General features: G+C 41.7%; 1 protein-coding gene across 1 annotated transcript in view; it reads left to right on the top strand.

Annotated features, from left to right (window-relative positions):
- Positions 1-22,686, top strand: part of WWTR1 (WW domain containing transcription regulator 1) — a 140,113-nt gene that overhangs the window by 107,625 nt on the left and 9,802 nt on the right. Inside the window, exons 4-6 of the mRNA XM_040480461.1 lie at positions 5,942-6,144; positions 20,745-20,878; positions 22,081-22,193. Coding sequence (XP_040336395.1) covers positions 5,942-6,144; positions 20,745-20,878; positions 22,081-22,193 — 450 coding nt within the window. The remainder of the gene's footprint in view (positions 1-5,941; positions 6,145-20,744; positions 20,879-22,080; positions 22,194-22,686) is intronic.

Here is a 22,686-nt window from a genome sequence, read left to right as displayed (position 1 = left end):
AAAAGAAGGCTGAGAATGAGGTGAGAAATGTATACGTAGCTACAGACTTTCCTCTTTTCCCTCCCCAGACGCACAAGTGAATTGGGGAGGAAGACTTGAAGGGAATAAAGTAATTTCTGTGTCTTTCTAGGTCTTTGGCTTTCAGCACACTGTTGTCCTTTCCATAATCTACTCAGAGCCAGCTCCATCCAGGCCTGTGATGAATTTTGTAGTTGAACCTAACCCCTTAACATTTTGTTTTCTTCACTTGGCATTGTGTGTGTGTGTGTGTGTGTGTGTGTGTGTGTGTGTGACCAAAGCCTATTTTTAAAATGAGGGAAGCAAGCCCAGGACACAGAATGGCAAGTCACTGAACCTCTTCGAGGCCAAAAAGACGTTTGTCAAACATTCCAGGAGGCGCACTGGGCAGCCTCTGATTCACTGGCCTCCCTCGTAGTCTGCAGCTCCTGGCTTGGAGAAGCCGCCAAAGCACTTTATGGGCTATTGCTTTCTATTCCCTTGTGCTGTAAAAGGCAAAAGTTCAGGGGTGAAGCCTTTGCCTTTTTTTTTTTTTTTTACATATTTGTTTCTTAGGTAGCAAATGATATGTGGGCTTAGAACTGAGTTCAGGAACCTTCCTCCTTGAGCCTACTCTTGGGTCTTTGTAGAAGTGACCAAATGTTTTTGCTGGAACAGTCCAGAGGGCTCACCAGTGTACAATGCCCTCAGCAGCATTAACCAAAGGGTTATATCCAACGTGGATACTCAACCCCTGCCACACCCCATTCCCATGTTGACTGTTTATTTCACCAAGGACACAGTCATTGAATTAAAAGGGTGTTTGGATCTCAGATGCTGTGGAGTTTGTTTTACTCTGTGTTTTCTTTTATACTAAATGATAGCAGTGAAATGTTTCTGGCCACATAGCTACAGAGCATGGTTATATTGATTTCCAAAAACAGAAGAGAAAGCCAATTATTGAAGGAGGGAGAAAAAAAGAAGAGATGAAAACAATGAAAAAGATAAATGTGGGTTTAAAATTAAATTCTGACGCTTGGAAGGAAAAAAAATAGATGTCTCTGCTTTAGTTTTCATGCATTCCTGCTTCAATGGAGAAATCTTCTGTTTGGGTTATTCCTTTCTGTGGGGACTGGCAAAAGTCTAGAGCTGATGAGGTCTTGAGCTTTTTTGAGGCATTTAATGGCAGTCTGCCCTTAACTGGTTTGGCCTCAGAAACTGTATTTTGGATACTCTGCCCCCCTCCTTTTTTTTTTTTTTTTTAAACTGAACTATTGTTCTCTCCCTAAAATGTTCTGGAATATTATCCCAAGATGTGTTCTATTCATTGCAGACTTACATGTTTTGCCTTCTCGTGCTCTCCTGAGGTCCTCCCCTCTGCTTATCTTTGTCTTCTTTTGCCCCCATTTTCTCGGAATAGCTAGCAAAAGCAGTGGTTTTAAAGAACCTCAACCATCAGTAACATTCATGAGCTGCAAGCTCAGAGAAGGTTAATAGTTCGAAATCAATTGACTAGATGGAGCAGAGTGGCAGGCTGAATCATGGGCACCTCGGTGGACCCAGGATAGCTGGCTTCTAGGCCCCTGACCATTTTATGACCTTGACCAAGTCCACTCTTCCTTTGGGTGCTGGTTTCTGTCTTCTGTACAAGGAGGAGCTGTACCAGGTGATCTCTCAGCTTTGATGATCTTGATAATATTCTTAAGCCTTATTTGTTGCTTATCAGATAATTTGGGGGTTATCTCCTTGAGCTCCATCAAGAAAATACTGAGTTTGATGCATACGTGACCACGTTTTTATTTTATGGTTTTACTTTTATATTTTTTTGTTTTATATAAGTAATAAATGCACATAGGAAAACTACAAAGTGGTACAGAGGAAGAAAAAGAAGATCTCCTCCCATCTCTGACCCTTGTTTTCCTCTCCAGAGGCACCCACCAGTCTCTTGTGTATCCTCCTAGAGAGATTTGCTGTGTATGTATAATATGCTCTCTAGGGGTGGCTCAGTCGGTTAAGCGTCCGACTTTGGCTCAGGTCATGATCTTGCGGTTCACAAGTTTGAGCCCCGTGCCGGACTCTGTGCTGACAGCTCAGAGCCTGCAGCCTGCTTTGGATTCTTTGTTCCCTCTCTCTGCCTGTCCCCCATGTGCACCCTGTCTCTCTCTCTCTCTCTCTCTCTCTCTCTCTCTCTCAAAAATAAATAAACATTTTAAAAAACAGGCTCTCCCTTTCTAACTGCAAGTAATAGCATGCTCATGCATATAGTTCTATCCCTTCAATTTTTTCCCCCCTCGGAACAGTGTTTCCTCTATGTTGTTCATTTAAGTACCCACAGAACTCCCTCATTCTCTGGAATAGTTCTGTAGAATTCCTCTGAATAGATGGATCATCATCTCCCTTTGGTGGATAGAATTTTTAGTCTTTTGCTATGATAGACAGTACTGTGGTGAATCTTCTCATACACAATCCTGTTGGTGTGTGTGCTTGACCTTGAAAACAAACTCTTGTCTAAGTTCCCCTCTTGTCCCGTCACTATAGTTAATAACTGGAGATGTGTAGTCTGCATAATCAAATCTAAATTAAGTGGAAGAAAGCAACATCTCCCCCATTCCTCCCTATTGATGTCTCTGTGAGGTCTGGTGTTTGGAAGACGAGCCAGGGTGTGGTTCTCAAAGAGCTCTCCCAAGTCTTCACCTCCCCCAGATAAGGAGGCAGACGCTAATAAAATCTGCCGAGCAGCCTTTGGTTCTGTGTGCAGTTGAGAAACAATCCATTGTGAATGAACTCGGGGCAGTCTTTGAACACTGACAGGGCAGTTTTCCTGAATCACTGAAGATGGCCTCGCTCCAATGTCCTATCATTAACTTACCGGACCCCAGTCACTTTTAAAAATTAATAACCTTTGTACTGCCAACCAACAACCTAGCTTTTTTAACCTTCTTTCTCCTAGTCTGGGGATTTCTGATTGGAAATACTCAATTCACAGATTTCTCTTTTTTGTCTATAGCAGTTATGGCAGAAAAAAATAGGAGCATACTTTCTCAGAAGTTCAGAAATGACTGTCCCTGGAAATAATCACTGTTCTTCCATCTAAGCTTCCTTGTGGCCTGAAAGAAGTCTTATGGATTAAGCCTTTCCGGATATCTGGACTTTGTCTCACTGTATTTTAAGAGCACTTTCCCCCTGTGATACAGTGTGTGCACAATCCATGACCCCTTACCCAGGCCTTCTAGTAGAGTTTGTAAAATGCTCTAACAGTTTCTAGAATTTCATTCGAGAAATGAAACACTCATTCCCATTATTTTGCATCCATTGTGGCTGTGCTTCTTTTCTCTTCTCCAACTGAGAACATAAGAAATTGCCAGCTGGTTCCATTCATTCATCCCACGGTTTTACTGCGTTTCCCTGTGTGCCAGGAATGGTGCCAGAAGGTGAGATTTCTTTATGGTGAGCTCAGTTTAGAAAGGGAAGCCTGCACCTGATTAGGCAGAGTACTCCACAAGCATCCTTACCTCCCCTTCAGGAGCTCGTTAGCTCCTGTCCTCATCAGCAGACAGTTGTCCATCTTTCCGGACCTTCCTCGAACCCTTCCCGTTTGTAACGCAGACAGCTCTGGGCCCAGGGCCCTGTGTTGATGACCCTGCTGTTTCAGTGGGAACTTGCTTGCTATTGAAGGCAAACCGTGGTTAGCAGGCTGTCCTCAGTTTCAAGCAGCTGTTACTGTTCTTCACTGTAAGGTGTGGCAGAGGGTGGCCAAGGATGGTTGGAAGATCAGGTAAGACAGGACATCAGGAGGCCTCCACGTTGACTCTGGTTCTACCTGCTGCTAACCAGAGCACAGCCCTTTACCTCTCCTAGGTTTCAATCTCTTCTACAAACTAAAGCGATGGACTAGATAATTTCTAAGAATCCTGACAAAGTCGAACACTAGCATTCCACAGCTCCACATATAAATTCACCTCATTTCTTCACACATTCCTTCCAACAGCCTGTTAATTCCTGTGAGGGCAGGAGCTATTTATCCAACGACAAGCCCAGTGCCTGGCACACAGGAAATGCAATAAAGATTTGAGTGGGTTATAAATAAATTTTTAAAAAAAGAATGTTTTTACCCTACCTCTACCCCCATCCGGAGGAAGTTCCTGCAGTGGAATTAATTGTTGCATGAGGAAACCAATTTGTCTCCAGAAAATCTGTGTTGGTATCTTTCAAGTGTGTGTGTGTGTGTGTGTGTGTGTGTGTGTGTGTGTGTGTGTGTGAGGGGTTTGCATATACATTTAATATATGGTTGATTAGGCTACTTTAAAATTCATTTAAGAAAAGTTAGTTATAAAATATGTTTCTATGTGATGTCCATATAGCAAACCAAAGACTAAAATATTTAACCTTTAGAGTTTAAACAAAATATGTCTAGGCACCTGGGTGGCTCAGCTGGTTAAGCATCCGACTCTTGATCTCAGATCAGGTCATGATCTCAACGGCTCATGAGTTTGAGCCCTGCATCAGGCTCTGCACTGACAACATGGAACTTGCTTGGAATTTCTCTCTCTCTCTCTCTCTCTCTCTCTCTCTCTCTCTCTCCCCCCCTCTCTGCCCCTCCCCTGCTCACTCACACTCTCTCTCTCTCAAAATAAATGAATAAACTTAAAGATACCAATAATTTTCTTTTTTAAAGATAGTGATCCCGGGGCGCCTGGGTGGCGCAGTCGGTTAAGCGTCCGACTTCAGCCAGGTCACGATCTCGCGCTCCGTGAGTTCGAGCCCCGCGTCAGGCTCTGGGCTGATGGCTCAGAGCCTGGAGCCTGTTTCCGATTCTGTGTCTCCCTCTCTCTCTGCCCCTCCCCCGTTCATGCTCTGTCTCTCTCTGTCCCAAAAATAAATAAACGTTGAAAAAAAAATTTAAAAAAAAAAAAATAAAAAAAAATAAAGATAGTGATCCCAAATGTAGCAAAAATCAGGAGTTTTTCCTCAGAAATGAAGTATATAAAACTCTATGTTGTTTTGGTTTCTAATCTAAGAGCAAATAGAAACCAAAAGCATGGTTTTCTTTATTATGGGACATTGCCTAGGCAGAAGTTAAGCACATTTAACTGGTAAATTGTTTTAAGAAAAACTAGCACTTTTTAAAAATACTTTTTTTGTATGTGGGAATGCCAATTATAGAATTTATTGAAGGATTTTAAAATTATTTTTTTAATTTTTTTAATGTTTCTTTATTTTTGAGAGAGAGAGTGAGACACAGGGTAGGAGAGGGGGACACAGAATCCAAAGTGGGCTCCAGGCTCTGAGCTGTCTGGACAGAGCCTGATGCAGGGCTCGAACTCACAAATCATGAGATCATAATCTGAGCCAAAGTTGGACGCTCAACCAGCTGAACCACCCAGGTGCCCCCGGGGGTACCCTTTGTGAACAAAGCATCAGTAGTCTCCTGCTTCTGTGTAGGTCCCTAGTCTAGGCGCTTTGTTTTACGTCTTTGCTTGTGAATAACTCATCCATCCTAGATATTATTGTCCACCATTGTGTATCTGTAATCTCATGTCCTTCCTAGCTCTGCTGTAAGCATGGAGGTTGTCTGAGAAAGTGCACACACACCCAGATGTCCTACTGAAAATTAAATCATATGTTGTGGTAACCATTTGTGGAATTTACTTTTGACCACTATGTTCTTAAAGGCTTAAAATACGCTCTAGACATGGGGAAGGTGTGAAATAATTTTTAACAGGGCACAAATGCTGAGTTAATTGAGTCAGGAGTAGGGCCAATATCTGAGCCTCCATGAATTGAATTAAGGTAGTAATTACTTAAACATTAATGATTAACAAGAAAGTACTTTGGAAGGAATCTCAGGAATCTATACTTCAAAGCGCAGAGCATTCAGATGGGCTCTTTTTGATAAGGTATTATAGGCCCTGTTCATTAATCTCCTGCACGTTCTCTCTTATAGTGATGAATCACCAGCACCAACAGCAAATGGCATCCACTACCCTGAGCCAGCAGAACCACCCTACTCAGAATCCACCAGCAGGGCTCATGAGCATGCCCAATGCATTGACCACTCAACAGCAGCAGCAGCAGAAGCTTCGGCTTCAGAGGATCCAGATGGAGAGAGAGAGGATTAGAATGCGCCAAGAGGAGCTCATGAGGCAGGTATGGCCTTCTGTGGTGCCTGCTGGAGGCTCCGTGATCTTTGGTGCCAAGGCTGGAGGGTAGGTGGCTGCTAGCCTTCAGGGTAAATCTTTCTCTAGAAGCATTAAAGGCCCAAAGCCTACTCCAAACCGTATGAGTAGAACCCAGTTTTTTCTCCCAGCATCTACCTGCATTGTCTTTGTAGCCAAACATATGAGTACAAGGACTAGAGGTGTTAGCATGCTGCCTTTGAGTTCTACTGCTAATCGTTAGAAGGAAAGGAAGACTGTGTTCCACTTATCTATTGCTGTGTAACATATTATCCCAAAACACAGTGGCTTAAAAATAGCCATGTTGTTATATCCACAATTTTGTAGGTCAGGAATCTGAACAGATCTCAGCATGTAGAATTCTGCTGTACATAGTATTGACAAAGGCCGCCTAGTGCTATTCAACTGGTGGGGGGGTTGGTCTGGAGGGTCCAAGATGGCTTTACTCAAGTGCATGGCATCATGATGAAGATAGCTGGAAGACTGGGCTTGGTTGGTACTAAAACCTGGAGCATCTAAATATGGCATCTCTAGCTAGCAAGGCAGTCTGACTAGTAGGACATATTGCATAGCAGCGTGGGTCTCCCAAAGAGAATGTTCCAAGAAACAAGAAGTAAAGCTGCCAACGTCTTACGGTCTGGTTCTGAAAACTGTCACCAAGTCACTTCTGCCATATGCTCTTGGTCAGAGAAATCACAGATTTGCCCTAGATTAAAGCAGATAGTAGAAGGGGATGTTCCATGGACAAAATGACAAAGAATTTGCAACCATCTTTGGTTTACCATGGAGCATAAAAAAGAATTAGGGAAAATTGAGGGAGAATGAGAAGGAAAATGTTTGCATATGGGCTCTGATAGAGTGGGTATTGATCAGGCACCTTTGTGCCATACTCCATTCATTCATTCTTCATTCAGTCAGTCAGTCACTCAGTCAGCGGATAGAATGTTGCTGTGTGTTCTCTACGGGTCAGGGTCAATGCAGCATTTCAGAAAATGAATAAAAGACAATCTCTGAAGGAACCCACAGTTTTCTGCCTCCTTGTTTGCTTGGTCTGTGCGAGAACAGAATTATTTCTTCTGTGTTGTAAACTAATGTAGCCTATGTTTTTAGGTCTCACAAATCTTGCTGGCTACATTTTAGGGAAGAAAGCTTCCGTTTATTGTTCTAATTCTTCAGACTTTCCTTTTTGACTCACATGAAGCAAGATACATGGGTGGCTTCCTTTCACTCGTTTAAGGAAATGAGTAGTTTTAACTGTTCCAGAGAACTTTCTTGCAAATGTTGTGGGGATATCATGGTAAACACAACTTTTTCTTTTAGTTACATCTCAGACTTTAAAAAATATACATTGACATCTATAAATGAATAATGTATTTCTCATGAAATAAATTCGAGGATGAAAGTATGTATACTGTGTGAAGTTTTAAAAACATGGTGAATTAAAATAATTCTTTAGACACGGCCTTTGAAAATGAGGGCAATGAATATAAATTATGTTTTGTTCTTCAGTAGAACTGTCCTCTGAATTTGAGGAATACAACTTCATAATATAACTACAGTTGTGCCTCTTTCCCTGAGGATTTACATCTGAATTTTCATGGTTATTTCAGGGTAACAGTTGTTTATACTGTTTTTAGATATACAGTATCATGTTTCTTAGCAGGAAGTAATTGTATTATTTTTTTGTCTTAGGATAATAATCCCATTTGGGATATTTTTTCTATTTTATAATATATACCAAATTAAACAGTATTATAGTAGCATTTATAAGCTTTCTCTTAGTTTTACATTTAAATAAGCTTTAGTGAGTTTTTTCTTCTTACACAAAGCTATCACCATTCTGCAAAGAACTGCTTGTTTCTCAGTTTCTGCCGCTTTCTGTGTTTCTCTTTCTCTTGCCCCACCTCTCTCTTTCCCACAGAAAGTATTTCTGCAAAGGGGTGGGGAAGAGTGCCCCAAATTGTTTCCTTTATTCCAACCATAGGTGCCTTTGAACCAGAACGTAGTATTGATGGTTCGTATTACAGAAATGCCAACCAAGTTCATTAAATACTGATCCCTTGAGGCTGTGGGACTAGGAGCATTTTGCTGCATCATATTGTGCAATTCTCCTGTACAGCACAGTGGGGAGAAACGTCCAGATTTGCTCATGGAGGCTCACATAGTTCACACTGTGTGTGTGTGTGTGTGTGTGTGTGTGTGTGTGTGTGTGTGTGTGTTGTAGTTAGGAGGAGGAAAGAAGATGGAATGGATGGTTCTGATGTCTTTTTATTTTTATTATGGAATACAGGAAAAAAGGCCTAAAGAAACTTTTTAATTGTGGAAGGTCTCCCCACTCCCATCCAGAGGCAGCCTGCTACTCAGTGTCAAAGATTCTGTTTAAGGCCATACAATAAAGTGCTGGAGTGTTCTCTGATAGTTTTCTGGGGCACTTGCCAAGATGCCTCATTGTTCAGGTGTGGATTATGTCTGTCATCTTGGGTTTTCTTTACTCCTTCTCCTCCTCTTCCTTCTTTTTTTTTTTTTTTTTTTTGCCTCACTATTTGCACTTAGGCCAGGGCAAGGACAGGGAAATGGACTGTCAATAGAGGTGATACTTGGCTCACCTGTTTAGCTGCCGTTTAGAATTTGGTAGAAAACAGGAATAAGGATAGAGGAAATGGTGGTCCTGATGAGGGCTGAAGATTATCTGTAGACTTCCAGTTGTTCATCCTGTCCCGCTGCCGTGCCCTTGGTAGTCAACAACTGTCTGAATAGTCTTTGCTCCCTGGGCAGTTTGTAATGAGTGTGGCTCTCCTCTTGCTTCCCCAAGGGCATGAGCTGTACAGGCTGACTTCTTGGGGGCCTTGCGTTGCAGGCAGCCTTGACCTACCTGCATTCATCACGAGAGAATTTCCAAGAGAGAGGCCCCTTTCCTCTTTCTTCTTTCCTTTTTCTTTCTTTCTTTTACATTTTTTTTTAACATTTATTTAATTTTGAGCGACGAAGTGTGAGCGTGCATGAGTGGGGGAGGGGCAGGCACAGAGACGGAGACCCAGAATCTGAAGCAGGCTCCAGGCTCTGAGCTGTCAGCACAGAGCCTAACATGGGACTTGAACCCATGAACTGTGAGTTCATGACTTGAGCTGAAGTCATATGTTCAACCGACGGAACCACCCCAGCACCCCAGAAATCTTCTAAAGTAGGAGAGTTTCATTAAAAATGGCCCCTACACTTTGCCTTGGCTGCTATAGCAACAGTTGAACTTCTTGTATCCGATAACTGATGAGTTATCTTGGAATGTTGGCATGTGCTCCAAGCTAAGGGGTGCCCCAAACAAGCACAGGGGAATCCCAGCCAGGTCTGTGGCACAGAGTCATAGTAGGAAAGTGAATGTTACCCTGCTTTCAACGGGCATGTATCACACACATTGTGGAGAGTGAATTTTTGTGACAGACATTCTCTCTTGTCCATGATCATGAGAGTTTTATTTTGCGAAGATTCCCAAACACGAAGAGGCAGCTTCAAGTTGATGAGCAAAATGGCAACTCTAGAAAAGAAAGCAATCTCAGTTGAAGCTGTGCTTCCCAGTATCTTCCTATTGTTAAAAAATAAATTTGAATTCAGTTTGTGACATTTTTTTTCTTTTTAATGAGAAAAATATAATGTTTTAAATTTATTAAAGATATAATTGACTAGGTTTTTTTTTTTTCTGATTGAGATGAAAGAAAGCATGCACTAAGTGAGAGAGGCGGGTCCAAAAAAGGAACATACACTGTATGACTCCATTTATATGACATTCTGGACAAAGGCAAAACTATAGGAACAGAGAATGGAAGTGGCTGCCAGGGTTGGGGGTTGGGGGGCTGCCTGCAAAGGGGCAACACCAGGGAATTTTGGAGCTGGTGGCACAGTTCTGTAGCTTGATTGGGGTAGCTATTTCACAACCCCATGGATTTGTCAAAACTCAGAAATGTACACCGCAGGGCCCCTGGGTGGATCAATTGTTAAGCATCTGACTGCAGCTCAGGTCATGATCTCACAGTTCGTGAGTTTGAGTCCCACATCCAGTGATCTCGAGCCCAGCTTTGGGTGAGTTTGTGCCCCGCTTCAGGTGAGCACGAGCCCTGCTTCGGGTAAAACACGAACCCCACTTCTGGTGAGCCCCGCTTCTCTCTCTCTCTCTCTCTCTCTCTCTCTCTCTCTCTCTCTGTCCCTTGCTTACTTGCACCCTCCTCTCTCTCTCAAAAATAAATAAATAAAATAAATAAAAAATAAAAAAAGAAGTGCCTACCACAGAGTGAATTTTACTATATATAATTAAAATAATAATAAAGTGAAATCATCATACAAGAAAGACAAAACACATTCATTGTAAAACAATGTTTAAAATACTCAACAACAAGAACATAAGAATCACTCATACTCTTACTTTGAGACGGTGGCTGTGAAGATGCTGGTGATTTCTCTCCAGTCTTTGTATGTATCTGTGTGTATGCTGTGTTTTTTTAAAACAAAACTGGTAGCATGTCATACTCCCATTTTGTTATCTCTTCTTCTTAATATATCGGGAAGTCATTTATTTATTGTGTATCAGCCGTAGAAGTTGTGCCGTGACTTTGGTTGTATGTATTGTAAGCTGCCTGGGATCCTTTCCACAACGGGGCTGGACATAATTTTCAAAATACCGTGAACCAAACATGCCCTTTATGATACTGAGCAACTACTGTGATTTTTAAGCTGTAACAGAATATTCTACAGTTATTGAGGGCATGTTTGCAACTTTACCCGATGAAATGGAAAATTTTGGTAACTGGTAAGAAATTGAGAAACAGGCCTCTCAGTCACTATTTACTCATCGAGCAGAACAATCCCTTGACATGAAAACAGAGTCGTGACTTTATCTAAGCAGAGTATTTCTTTTCATGTGTATTATTCTTTTAAATATGAAGCTGGGGGGGGGGGGGGGGCTTCTGCCTTGAAGATTTTAACCTCAAGGACTTCCTGTCAGCCCCCTGGAAGATTCTTAAGTGGAGAAGCCTTCGCTCCCCCTTGTCCCTTCTCAGGGCCTGTCTTGTTGAGAAACCATTATTATTCCTAGATGAATTCAGCTGTGCTTTTACCCTTGTCTCTCTCATAATTGGAGCTCCGTGGACGTGGACGGGAGAATGTAGCTTGTCAAACAAAACTGCTGACTAAGCCTGGCCTCTCGTTGCCAGGGCAACGGGGATGGGGACAGAGGGTTTGGGCGGGAGGCCTCTTTTGGAGTTCTTCTGGCTGCTCTCACAGATTTCTGTTAGGCCTGACAGCCACTACGGGGTCTGGCTGGCCAGCTGGCCGGCCTCGAGCAGCCATTCCTGACTGTGGGCCCAGGAGGGACACACCCGGCCCTGAGCAGCATTGCTCTGAGAGAAGGATCTGAAGTCTGGTTTTTGTCATGTGAAGAATAGCTATGTAGAGGGGTTAAAAAGTGTCATATGATGGCAGGTCGTGAAGCATAAATGGTGGCTGTTTCATAAAGAGTCTTTGCTTCAGAAGGTATAATGTAACTTTTCGAAAAGCGTTTCATAGAATTAGGTTTCAGGGTCGACTGTTGTCCAACCAATATGTAAATCTACCTATGATAGCCGAGCTACTTAAGTTCATTCATTCATTTGTTCAACAAACGCTCCAGGTACTGTGCACGGCAGTGAGCACACAGACGTGGTCCCTCCTTTCTAGAGAGCTTCAATTCTAACTTCTGTCAGTGTTTTCGTTTGTCTACAAGTCCCAGCAAACACTCCGTTTTCTAAAATGTCTCGGTGCTCCTATGTTGTTGAGAAATAATATCAATTCTTTTTACAAGGACCCTTTTTAAAAAACGGTATAAACTGAACACATGTTTAAAATAGAGGGTCATTGGGGCGCCTGGGTGGCGCAGTCGGTTAAGCATCCGACTTCAGCCAGGTCACGATCTTGCGGTCCGTGAGTTCGAGCCCCGCGTCAGGCTCTGGGCTGATGGCTCAGAGCCTGGAGCCTGTTTCCGATTCTGTGTCTCCCTCTCTCTCTGCCCCTCCCCCGTTCATGCTCTGTCTCTGTCTGTCCCAAAAATAAATAAACGTTGAAAAAAAAAATTAAAAAAAATAAAATAAAATAAAATAGAGGGTCACCAAGCTTGCCCAAAGGAAAAACACAGCTTCATACTTCTGATCTTAATAAGATCACCAGGGTATGAAGAAATAGACCATTTCAAAGTCCATTCAGCCGTTGTTGTTGGTTTTTTTTTTTTTTTTTTCTTAGTGAAGAGAGAATATCTAAATTGTAATGCTTTCCTTAATATGATTCTAAGGAGCAACAGAGGTTATAGAATAACACAAGATAGTTGTATACATACTGAATGGAAAGATCAGCAAACAGGCCATGGTAATCAATGGACTCAACAAATGTTTTCCCCAAAGTGTGAGAGTTTCGACTGTTCTTTCATAGCGGCAGTCTGACAGCTGAGAATGTATGATGAGGTATTTGAAAAAGGGAGGCTCCAGGAAATGTGACAATGACTTTCTAGAATCTCTTGGCATAGAGTTAAAAAGAAATTTACATTGGGAAAATTTTTTTTTCCTCTAAAGAAGGTAAATAATTCAGCATTCTCCCTCAAGTCCCTTAGGGTTTTGGCAGAGACAGCAACTCTTCTGTACCAGAGTAACTATTTTAATGTTAGGATTTCAAAATATTGTCTTTATTTTATTTTATTTTTTCATTTGTTTCTACTCACCCCACCCTTTATAATTAAAACAAGCCAGTCTTCCAGTTTTGTAGAATCCCTGGCCACACACGCTAGAATCAAACAGAGCGCCCTCAGAAGGGGTTATTGTCATTTGTTTCTCTTTGAAGTACATTCCAGTGAGGGCAGGAGCTGGCTGGCTGCAGGCATGCCCTCATCCAAGGATGGACAGGGCTGCAGGATGCTTTCAACTGCTGTTTACTTTCTCACCTCCTCTGTTGATTTATTCCACAGGCAAGCTGTAGGCCAGTGGGGAGCTGGAAGGGAAGGAGCTTTGAGGTTTGCTTCCCGGGACATCTTCAACTTACAAATCAGCATTTGTGTTTCACATCCCTCACTCTGTTTTATACCCACCCCCTTCCCCAGCTGCTAGGAAAGGAGTTTGTTGTTGTTGTTGTTGTTGTTGTTGTTGTTGTTGTGTGTGTGTGCGTTGTTTTTTTTTTTTTTTTTTTTAACCCACATATAATTATTCGTCTCAGGGACCTGGATGAACAACCACAAACTTTGAAAGAGATTCTCAGGCCCTTATTTTGCAACAGTCTTTCCACCCTCAGCTTGGATAGAGAAAAATAAAGTTGTGGTAGAGAAGGGTAAGGGTGGGGTTACTAAGGGCAGTTTTCCAGATCTTTCTGAAACTGGCCTTTAAAATCTGAACTTACAACTTGATGTGTTGTGAATTCCCAGGACACTAGCTCCACCCATATACGTTGAAAAGGAGCATAAAATATGTCCAGTTCAGGGAGGGAAACTGTGTTCAGGACAGATAAACAAGCTGTTTCATCCAGTCCTCCTCTAAACTGCCTAAAGGAAGGGGGTTGGTATTTCCATTTTTTAGCTGGGAAAATAGGCTCAGAGAAATGAAATAACTTGCCTACGTCCCACAGCCAGTAGGTGAAAGAGCTAAAACGTGGAGGTCTCCTGACCTCAACCCTTGGTTTTTCTTTCTCTGCCACACACTGTCAGTGTGGTGGATACAAAAACAGACTCTGGAGATACATCTTGGGAAGGTTGCTTAACTTCTCCAAGCCTCAGTTTTCTCATCTGTAAAATGGAGACAGTTGGGTTGTCCTGAGGATGAAATGCTAAAGTGCCCAGAACAGAGCTCCGCACATAGTAAGTGATATGCAAGAGTTGGCCAACATCTCTGCCTCCTCAAACCTGTAACACTATCAGTAACTTATTCTGTTGACTGCCTCAGTGGGCCAGGTTCTTTATAAATGTGCTTTTAAATCTTTTTAACAGCCCTGCAAGATGACTGTTTTATAAGCAGTCTTTTTTTCCCCCCAGATGAATAAACTGTCAAGAAAGATTAAGAATTTAGCCCAAGATGTTATAGGTAGGGAGTAGCCAAGCTGGGATTTGAACTGCAGTCTTTCCAATTCCAAGGACACTTTCTCTCTTGTGCCAAGCTCTGGACATGTCTGATAGCATTTAACCCTCATCAACTGCTTGAGAGTTCCAGTGGCTAGTAGCCCAGAGAATTGAGAAAAGCCAATCCCACTACTCAACAAGACTATTAGCTGGAAAGCCCTTCATCAGATCTGCATCAAATCTGTGGTGGAAGGAATCTTCCTTCTTCCACGTGATAGTCCATGATAGTTTGAGAGCCTTGCTTCTTCGTAAGTCATGAGACCCAGACCCCTTCCAGCCTTAGTTTTCTCCTCCGGTCACTCTTTGCAAAGTATAGAACAGAGACCTGGATGTAGCCTTGCATGTGGAGGTTGACTGGAGGTAGGAAGGTCTTTTGGAATATCTAGAGAAGCAGTGCTGATCTGCTACTTGAAATGGAAAGGAGGTTTGGAGTATGGAGATATCAAGGAGATAGAACCCACAAGGTTTGGCCCTTGTCCACCTCTTTCTCCCTCTCTAGAATCCTTTGCGAGGTAGGGCACTGGCCTGTGCTCATTGTTGTATCCCTGCTGCCAAGAACAGTACCTGGGCACCTGGTAGCTTCTGTTGTATTTAAAAAAAATAAATAAATACAGGTACAAATGAATGAATTTCTATGGGGGCTGAGGGAGTTGGTGGACTTGGATTTTGAGCTGGGATAGGTGGTGTTAGCTTTAGGTGAAGGCTTAAAGTCAGCCAGGAAGTGCTGCTTTGGGGCCAGATGAGGAGTGCATTGTGAGATGTGGGGTTTCAGATCCCAGCTGGATACATGTATTCAGAAGTCCAGGGCCAGGAGAGGGAAAGCTGGTGGCTTGCTGTGCTTCTGGTGGTCAGGGAAGGCATTCTGGAAAAGATGGAACAACAGAACCTCAAAGGGTGGGGGAGATAGAACTAAGTGAAGAGGGACCCGAAGTACGAGGAGTCTAGGAAACGGAAGACTTGTCCGAGAGGACAGGGTGGGGGTACCTGGGAAGGCATCTGTGCATATACCTACTGGACTGGAGTGGGAATGGGAGGTGAGAGTGAGACCAAGAAGCTCAGATGTGCCTCCAGCCTAGCCTTTGTTCTCCTGCCTGGACTAGGGGGAGCTGGGGCCTCAGCTCAGGCTAAAGCAGCTGCCACACCCACTCTCTGAGTTGGTGGCCTGAGTCTAGGCCTAGACCAACCTTGGCTGACTGAGCCTCTGTTTCCACATCCGTTTGCTTACTCCGCTGCCACCACTTCTGCCTGTGGTTTAGCTATTTTACCTTCGTCAGTCTTGACTGCTGCTTCTTGGTCAAACCAAAGTCAGGCATGTAGGACAGCAGATGTCATGTGGCAGCCAAAATCATACTGAGTCTGGGATTTAATTTTATACCTAATTTTTTTTTTTTAAATAAATCCTCCCTTGTTTGGATGTGGACCTCTTAGTGATGTTAGTCTTTTTATTTCCAAACTTTGGGGTTTGTACTGCTCTTTTTTCCTCCTTTAATTCATGAGCAGAAATAGGAAAATATTTTCATTCAAAAAAAAGGTAGACTTTTAAAAATTCTAAATATGGAACTTACATAATTAAGTGAAGTGAAACTCCTCGCTATTCTCCGTGTATATTAAAAACTATTTATGTTATATAAAGAAGTTTACAGACCTCTCCTTATTTAAAAGAGGGAGGGAGGGAAGGAGGAAGGAAGGAAGGAAGGAAGGAAGGAAGGAAGGAAGGAAGAAAGAAAGAAAGAAAGAAAGAAAGAAAGAAAGAAAGAAAGAAAAAGAAAGAAAGAAAGAAAGAAAATTGTTTTCTTAGCTTTGCTGACTCATCATGATGAATTTCACTCGGGTTTAATCCTTCCAAGGTGAAAGTTGACCGGGAAGAAATGTCAAACCACTCAGTGTGGATCAGTTCCACACAATACTGTGGTTTCTGAGATTGTTTTTATTTTTGCTTTTGTTTTCTGGGATTGGATACAGAACATGAGGTAATAATAATATTACTTAGTTAACATTTATTAAATGATCTTGTGTGGGTAGAAGCTGTCATTATCCTCTCTTTCCAAATGAGGAACAGAGAGGTTAACTGGCTGGGAGACGGCAGAGCCAAGGTTCACATCCAAGCACCTGGCCTCAGAATTCCTGCTTCTGACCACTCTGCCCTCCAGCTTATCTTCTGTCTTAGGAGCAGGAAAGAGAGCAGTGGGATCATCACACAAGGATGGAGTTTGTGCCTGGCTAGTTGAGATATGTATACATAGGGCGTTATTTCACTCATATTTGTGATAGAAGATGAGAATTGAATGTTCTTAGTGTATTTTTTCTTTTATTACTAATCACAATTTAAAATATTCCCATTTGAAGTCTAGTAATATTTTTCATTTATTCATTGAACTTATTGAGTACCTTATTGAACTTATTGAGTATTCATTAAATACTTATTGAGTACCTACTATAGGCCTAGACTGTTCCAGGCAGTGAGGATATAGTTGTGAACATGACAAATTAGATACCTTCTCTCATGGAGTTTTCTAACATTCTAATGGGAAAGACAGAGAAATAGTTAAGTTGTGGGGCACCTGTGTGTCTTAGTCAGTTGAGCATCCGACTTTGGCTCAGGTCAGAATCTCATGTTTCTTGAGTTCAAGCCTCGAGTTGGGCTCTGTGCTGACAGCTCAGAGCGTGGAGCCTGCTTCAGATTCTGTGTCTCCCTCTCTCTCTGCCCCTCCCCTGCTCATGCTCTGTCTCTCAAAATAAATAAACGTAGAAAAAACATTTAAAAAAAAAGAAATACTTAAGTTGCTATGAAGAAACTTTCATGCAGTCTCTGAAGAGGTAGCATTTGTAGGAGGCAGATAGTAGGTGACATATGAACTTTGGGAAGATCCGAGGAGAACGTTCCAAGTAGAGGGAACACATGGTACAGATGATGGCAGTGGGAGGAGCACTGGGAAGGGAGTGAGTGAGGGGAGCATGTCAGAGACACAGGAGGAGAAGCAGACAGGGCTGGCACATTGGGCTTTGTGGGGCACCATCCAGAAGGGTGTAGAGCAGGGGCCCAACATGATCTTATTTGACTGCTGTGTGGAATGACTTGTCATCCAAGAATAATCTTGGAAAGAGTATTGCCCCCTATAATAACTTTCTAACTCAGTCAAGTATGATTGATGTCTCAAAGTTATTATTCAGGTACATTCAACACGCTTTCTGTACTCTTTCTCATTTGTCAGTCATTTGAAGGTGGAAAATGATAATGTGAGCCCCCTACAGACAGAACATAGCATTGCCTCTTTTGATGACGTGGGGTCAAGCCTTCAAAATAGTCGGGGAAATGACGATGCTGAGGAATGGAACTTCAATTATCTTTAATTTAAAATAGGGGGAACAGATGTGAATTGGCAGATGGCACAGTGAAACGTTTTCCCCAATATAGTATAGGTTATTTCAACTTTGGTTATTATAGTCTTTTTGAATTTTATTTATGTATTTAATCACACACAAGCGGTCTTGTAAAAATTTATATTGTATCTATTTGAAATATGCCAGCAATAATTTAAATGAAGAGGAAAGTTTAATTTATATATTTTATAGCTAGTTTTTGATAGTTTTTCTTTTAATTTAAACATTTTACTTTCATGTTATTATAGAAGACAAATAGTTCATATGTATTATGTACGTGTATAATTTTTATCCAGTAAAGTTCCACAAATAATTCTTATTGTATTTAAATTCAGACCACATTGGTATTGGAAATTCAACCAGTATTCTTAAGACACATGGTGAGAGGGGCGCCTGGGTGGCTCAGTCGGTTAAGCTTCCGACTCTTTTTTTTTTATTTAAAAAAATTTTTTTTTCCAATGTTTATTTATTTTTGGGACAGAGAGAGACAGAGCATGAACGGGGGAGGGGCAGAGAGAGAGGAAGACACAGAATCGGAAACAGGCTCCAGGCTCTGAGCCATCAGCCCAGAGCCTGACGCGGGGCTCGAACTCACGGACCGCGAGATCGTGACCTGGCTGAAGTCGGACGCTTAACCGACTGCGCCACCCAGGCGCCCCAAGCTTCCGACTCTTGATTTTGCCTCAGGTCATGATCTCACGGTTTGTGAGTTCGAGCCCTGCATTGGGCTCCGCACTGAGCGTGCCCAGCCTGCTTAGGATTCTCTCTTTCTCTCTCTCTCTGCCCCTCCCACGAACTATCTCTTCTCCCAAAATAAATAGATAAAATTAAACAAAAGATGTATGGTGAAAAAATTTTGTCAGATATAAGGAAATGCAGCAGTCTCTTCAACTTGTATGTTCAAAAGCATACCATTTAAGGGTAAACCCCACATTTATTTAGAATGGTTAGAAAATAGAATGTGCTAGTTAAAGTTGATTTTTTATGTCGTGAAGTTTATTGACCACAGGATCTCTGCATTCACAGTTTATAAAACACTAGAGGGGTGCCTGGGTAACTTAGTCAGTTAAACGTCTGACTTTGGCTCAGGTCATGATCTCACAGTTTGTGAGTTCAAGCCCTGAGTTGGGCTCTCTGCCGTCAGTGCAAAGCCAGCTTCAGATCTTCTGTCTCCCTCTCTGTCTGCACCTCCCCCATTCTCTCTCCCTCTCTCAAAAATAAACACACGTTAAAAAGAAAAGTTAAAAAAATTAAAAAATCAAAGAAGTAGAAATCTTATCATTGACTAGATGTTTTCAGACTGGTTTGTGTGTATGAGTGTGCATGGTGGACTCTGGTCTTCTCACACCAGGTTCAGGTTCAGGTTCTCTATGAGGTCCTCGGTAAGCTTTGGTTGGAGAATAAGTTTTCTAATGCACATTTCCTACAATGTAAAAACAACTATCAGAAAACAACTTAATTTTTCTAGATCTATTCAGAAAGTACTTCCAAGATTGGAATTATGAACTAAAATCAACCTTAAAAAAAAAAAAAAAGTCCATTTGGGGCACCTGGGTGGCTCAGTCGGTTAAGCGTCCAACTTCAGCTCAGGTGATGATCTTGCAGTTTGTGGGTTCAATCCCCACGTTGGGCTCAGTCTTAACAGCTCAGAGCCCGGAGCCTGCTTTGGATTCTGTGTCTCCCTCTACCTGCCTCTCCCCCATTTGCACTCTTGTGTTTCTCTCAAAAATAAATAAACATTAAAAAAGACTTTTTTTAACTTCCTTTTTTTTTTTTTTTTTTTTTTTTTTTTTGGTTTGCTTTTTTTTGATTACTGGAGAAAATTTGTTAAGTATTCTGGTTATTTGCAACCAGAACAGAAGTGAGCCAGAGGTCCTTTCTAGCCAGTGTGTTTATTTCAATACAAATTAACAATGCAGTTTCTTATCAATCAGGTGTCTCATGTTTTATAAGAGTCACGCTACCATAACTCCCCGTAACAGTACAATGAACTCTAGTAACCGAAAGTTTTTATTGCCGATGACTTCACTAGACTTGTCTAGACAGCAGTTACTCTCTAAAATCATAGCATGTTAGGGCTGGAAGAGATCTAACAAAGATACCGTAATTTAGATGGCCTAAATATTCTGTTTGCCATTGTAGCCATGGTTTTGGGGTTTGAGAGATGGTAAGACCAATGACTTCAGGCTGGAAAGTGGGAAACTGATAGGCATAAATATAGGAAGGGCCGAACTTTGGTTTTGGATGCGAGTATAAACATATAAAAGTATTCTTCTCTGGAAAGAGCAGCAAATTTGAAAGGAATTTGATGTCTGCTCATGGTTGTCAAAGTGAGAGAGACTCCCTGGAGGTTTTACCCGGAGAAAGTAATTGCAGTCAAATTCATAACCTTTTGGATTGACTTCTTTTGGCAAAGTAATGCCAGCTTAAGAAAAAAATAATTCTAGCATTCTAATTTTTGGTAATGAAATCCATATGCTATCAGTTTGTTGTTAGTGAGATTGGGTTTGGCTCTGCATGGTTCCACAACCTTCAGTCATTTTAATCAGGTCAACAGAATGATTAGCCAAATAGAAACACTGACCGACTAACAAACTTTTTAACTGGTTGTTTTGCTCTCCTGGTTGATGCAGATACGATTTGATGTAGAGCCTGACTCTGTGGCAAAGACCAGAATGTACCTGCTAGATCAAAGGAGTTCAGTTGCTTTGATTGACTTAGATTTGGTCTGAGCATCTGGCATAAAAATAGCCTTGTCTCTGAGAAAGTGTCTCGATGCCTTTATATGATTTGAGTATTTAAATAATTGGATGGGTGGGACAGTTGTTACAGAAGTGTCCTGAGGTAGATAGTCGCGGACCTTCTCATTAACTTTGTAGATGTCCAAAAGTGACTTATGCCAGTAAGACTTTCTCCAGAGAAAGAACAGTAATGATTTCCTGATGATTTTGACTGATTGGGAACAAACGTTAAGTGCTTTGTGTTTGGCGGAAGGTTTTCATGTGAAACATACTTTGCTCCAATTCTCGTGAAAATGAGTGAATAACTTGCCTCTCCCTCTGACTGTCCTATTTCTGTAGGAAGCCGCCCTCTGTAGACAGCTCCCCATGGAAGCCGAGACTCTAGTCACTGTTCAGCCTGCTGTCAACCCGCCAGCCATGACCCCAGACATGAGATCCATCACTAATAATAGCTCAGATCCTTTCCTCAATGGGTAAGTTAGCATTTTGGAGTAACTTCTTTTTGCTTTCTTTATTATGTGGTCTTAATGTATAATGGGTCTTTGTTTATGTTGGGGAAAGGTGGGGAGCTTGAAGTGTGGGGTGGGGATAGAGGGAAGCCCTCCATTTCCTGATGTTGGTAATTGTACTATGGTTATGTAAGATGTCCTTGGGGAAGCTGGGTGAATGGTGCACAGGAACTCTGTACTCTTTTTACATCTTCTACGTGGCTCTAAAACTATTTTACAGTAAAAAAATTTAATTAAAACAAAGAGATGATGTTTTTAAAATATGAAGCATGTGAGCAGAAAGAAAAGATAATTTGGCCAGAAACATGTTCATGAGTAGAAGTAGTCAAACCTTAATTGTAGCTTTTTCAACCCAAGTAAAGGGCGGTTCTCTATTTCCTGTGTCTTTTCTGCTCTTGCAGAGGCCTGTAGCAAACAAACAAATACAATTCTGAAAGTTTTTAAAAACAGAAAGAGAGGTGAAAACAAACAGTAAGTGAAATAATGAAGAAAAGGAATTTTTAAATTCATGATAATGAAGAAAAGGAATTTTTAAATTGTTTAAATTTTTAAATTGTTTAAATTGTTGACTTGAAATATTGCAAATGTGCAGAATAATATAAATAACAGGATTTACCCATGTACACAACACTCATATTTGCCATACTGCCATAGATCTTTTTTTTTTAAGTATTATAGTTAATATTTAAACCCATCCCCACCACCACTGAAATCTGTCTCTTTCTCTTCTTCCCTCCCTAGTGGTAGCCACTATTCAGAAATTGGTGTATCCATCACACATATTTTTATACTTCCTTTTGGTTGTTAATGTATGCATTCATAAGTAATATTGAACATTGTTTTCTTTTTTAAGAAATTTACGTAAATGCCATCATACTCTATTTGCAGAACATGGTTCAACTTATTATTTTGAGATAGAAAGGAAAGCAGTGTCAATTTGCCATGAAAGGCCCATTTTATTTGCCTACAGTCTTTTAATTTCACTGACATTGGTGTGCATGCTTTAAAATTAATGGGAGGTGCAAAGTCTGCCTCCCTTCATTACCTGGAAAGCGGGACAGAATGGGAGAACTGCACCAGTTTAGGGTTTTTGTGACCTGTGGTTTTATTTTGGAATTTCTTGGCGTGGGCTTGCATTGAAGTTTCTCCCATATTTTGCTCCCCAGGGGGCCCTATCATTCGAGGGAGCAGAGCACCGACAGTGGCCTTGGGTTAGGGTGCTACAGTGTCCCGACGACCCCAGAGGACTTCCTCAGCAACGTGGACGAGATGGACACAGGTGAGAGCAAAGCCTGCGGGTACTTGCAGTGTGTTTGCACGCTTGCATCGCCCCCTTGGTCCTCTCTGTTCTGCATCCCACCAGAAACACGTCATCTCAACAATAACATAAAGTGACAACTGAAAAGCCACCCAAACCTCAGGCACTATTAATAAATTCTAGTCCTTTCTTCCACAGTTTATACAAATGCAGTTTTATGTATGGCACGGAATTTTAAATTCCTCTTTCTTCCTTCCCTTCCCGCCCTTCTTCCTTCTCTCCCTTTCCTCCTTTCTTTCCTTTCTTTTTTTTGAAAAATGTTTATTTAGTTTTGAGAGAGAGAACACAAGCTAACAGCAGCGAGCTGGATGAGAGGCTCTGAAACTCATGAACCATGAGATCATGACTTGAGCTAAAGTTGGACGCTCAACCAACTGAGCCACCCAAGACCCTCTTTCCTTCCTTCCTTCCTTCCTTCCTTCCTTCCTTCCTTCCTTCCTTCCTTCCTTCCTTC

The sequence above is a fragment of the Herpailurus yagouaroundi genome, unplaced genomic scaffold, assembly GCF_014898765.1.
Source record: "Herpailurus yagouaroundi ecotype Mexico unplaced genomic scaffold, PumYag 159, whole genome shotgun sequence".
Classification (NCBI taxonomy): Eukaryota; Metazoa; Chordata; class Mammalia; order Carnivora; family Felidae; genus Herpailurus; species Herpailurus yagouaroundi.
Note: the sequence above shows the minus strand (reverse complement) of the source record. Positions and strands in the feature narration are given on the sequence as shown.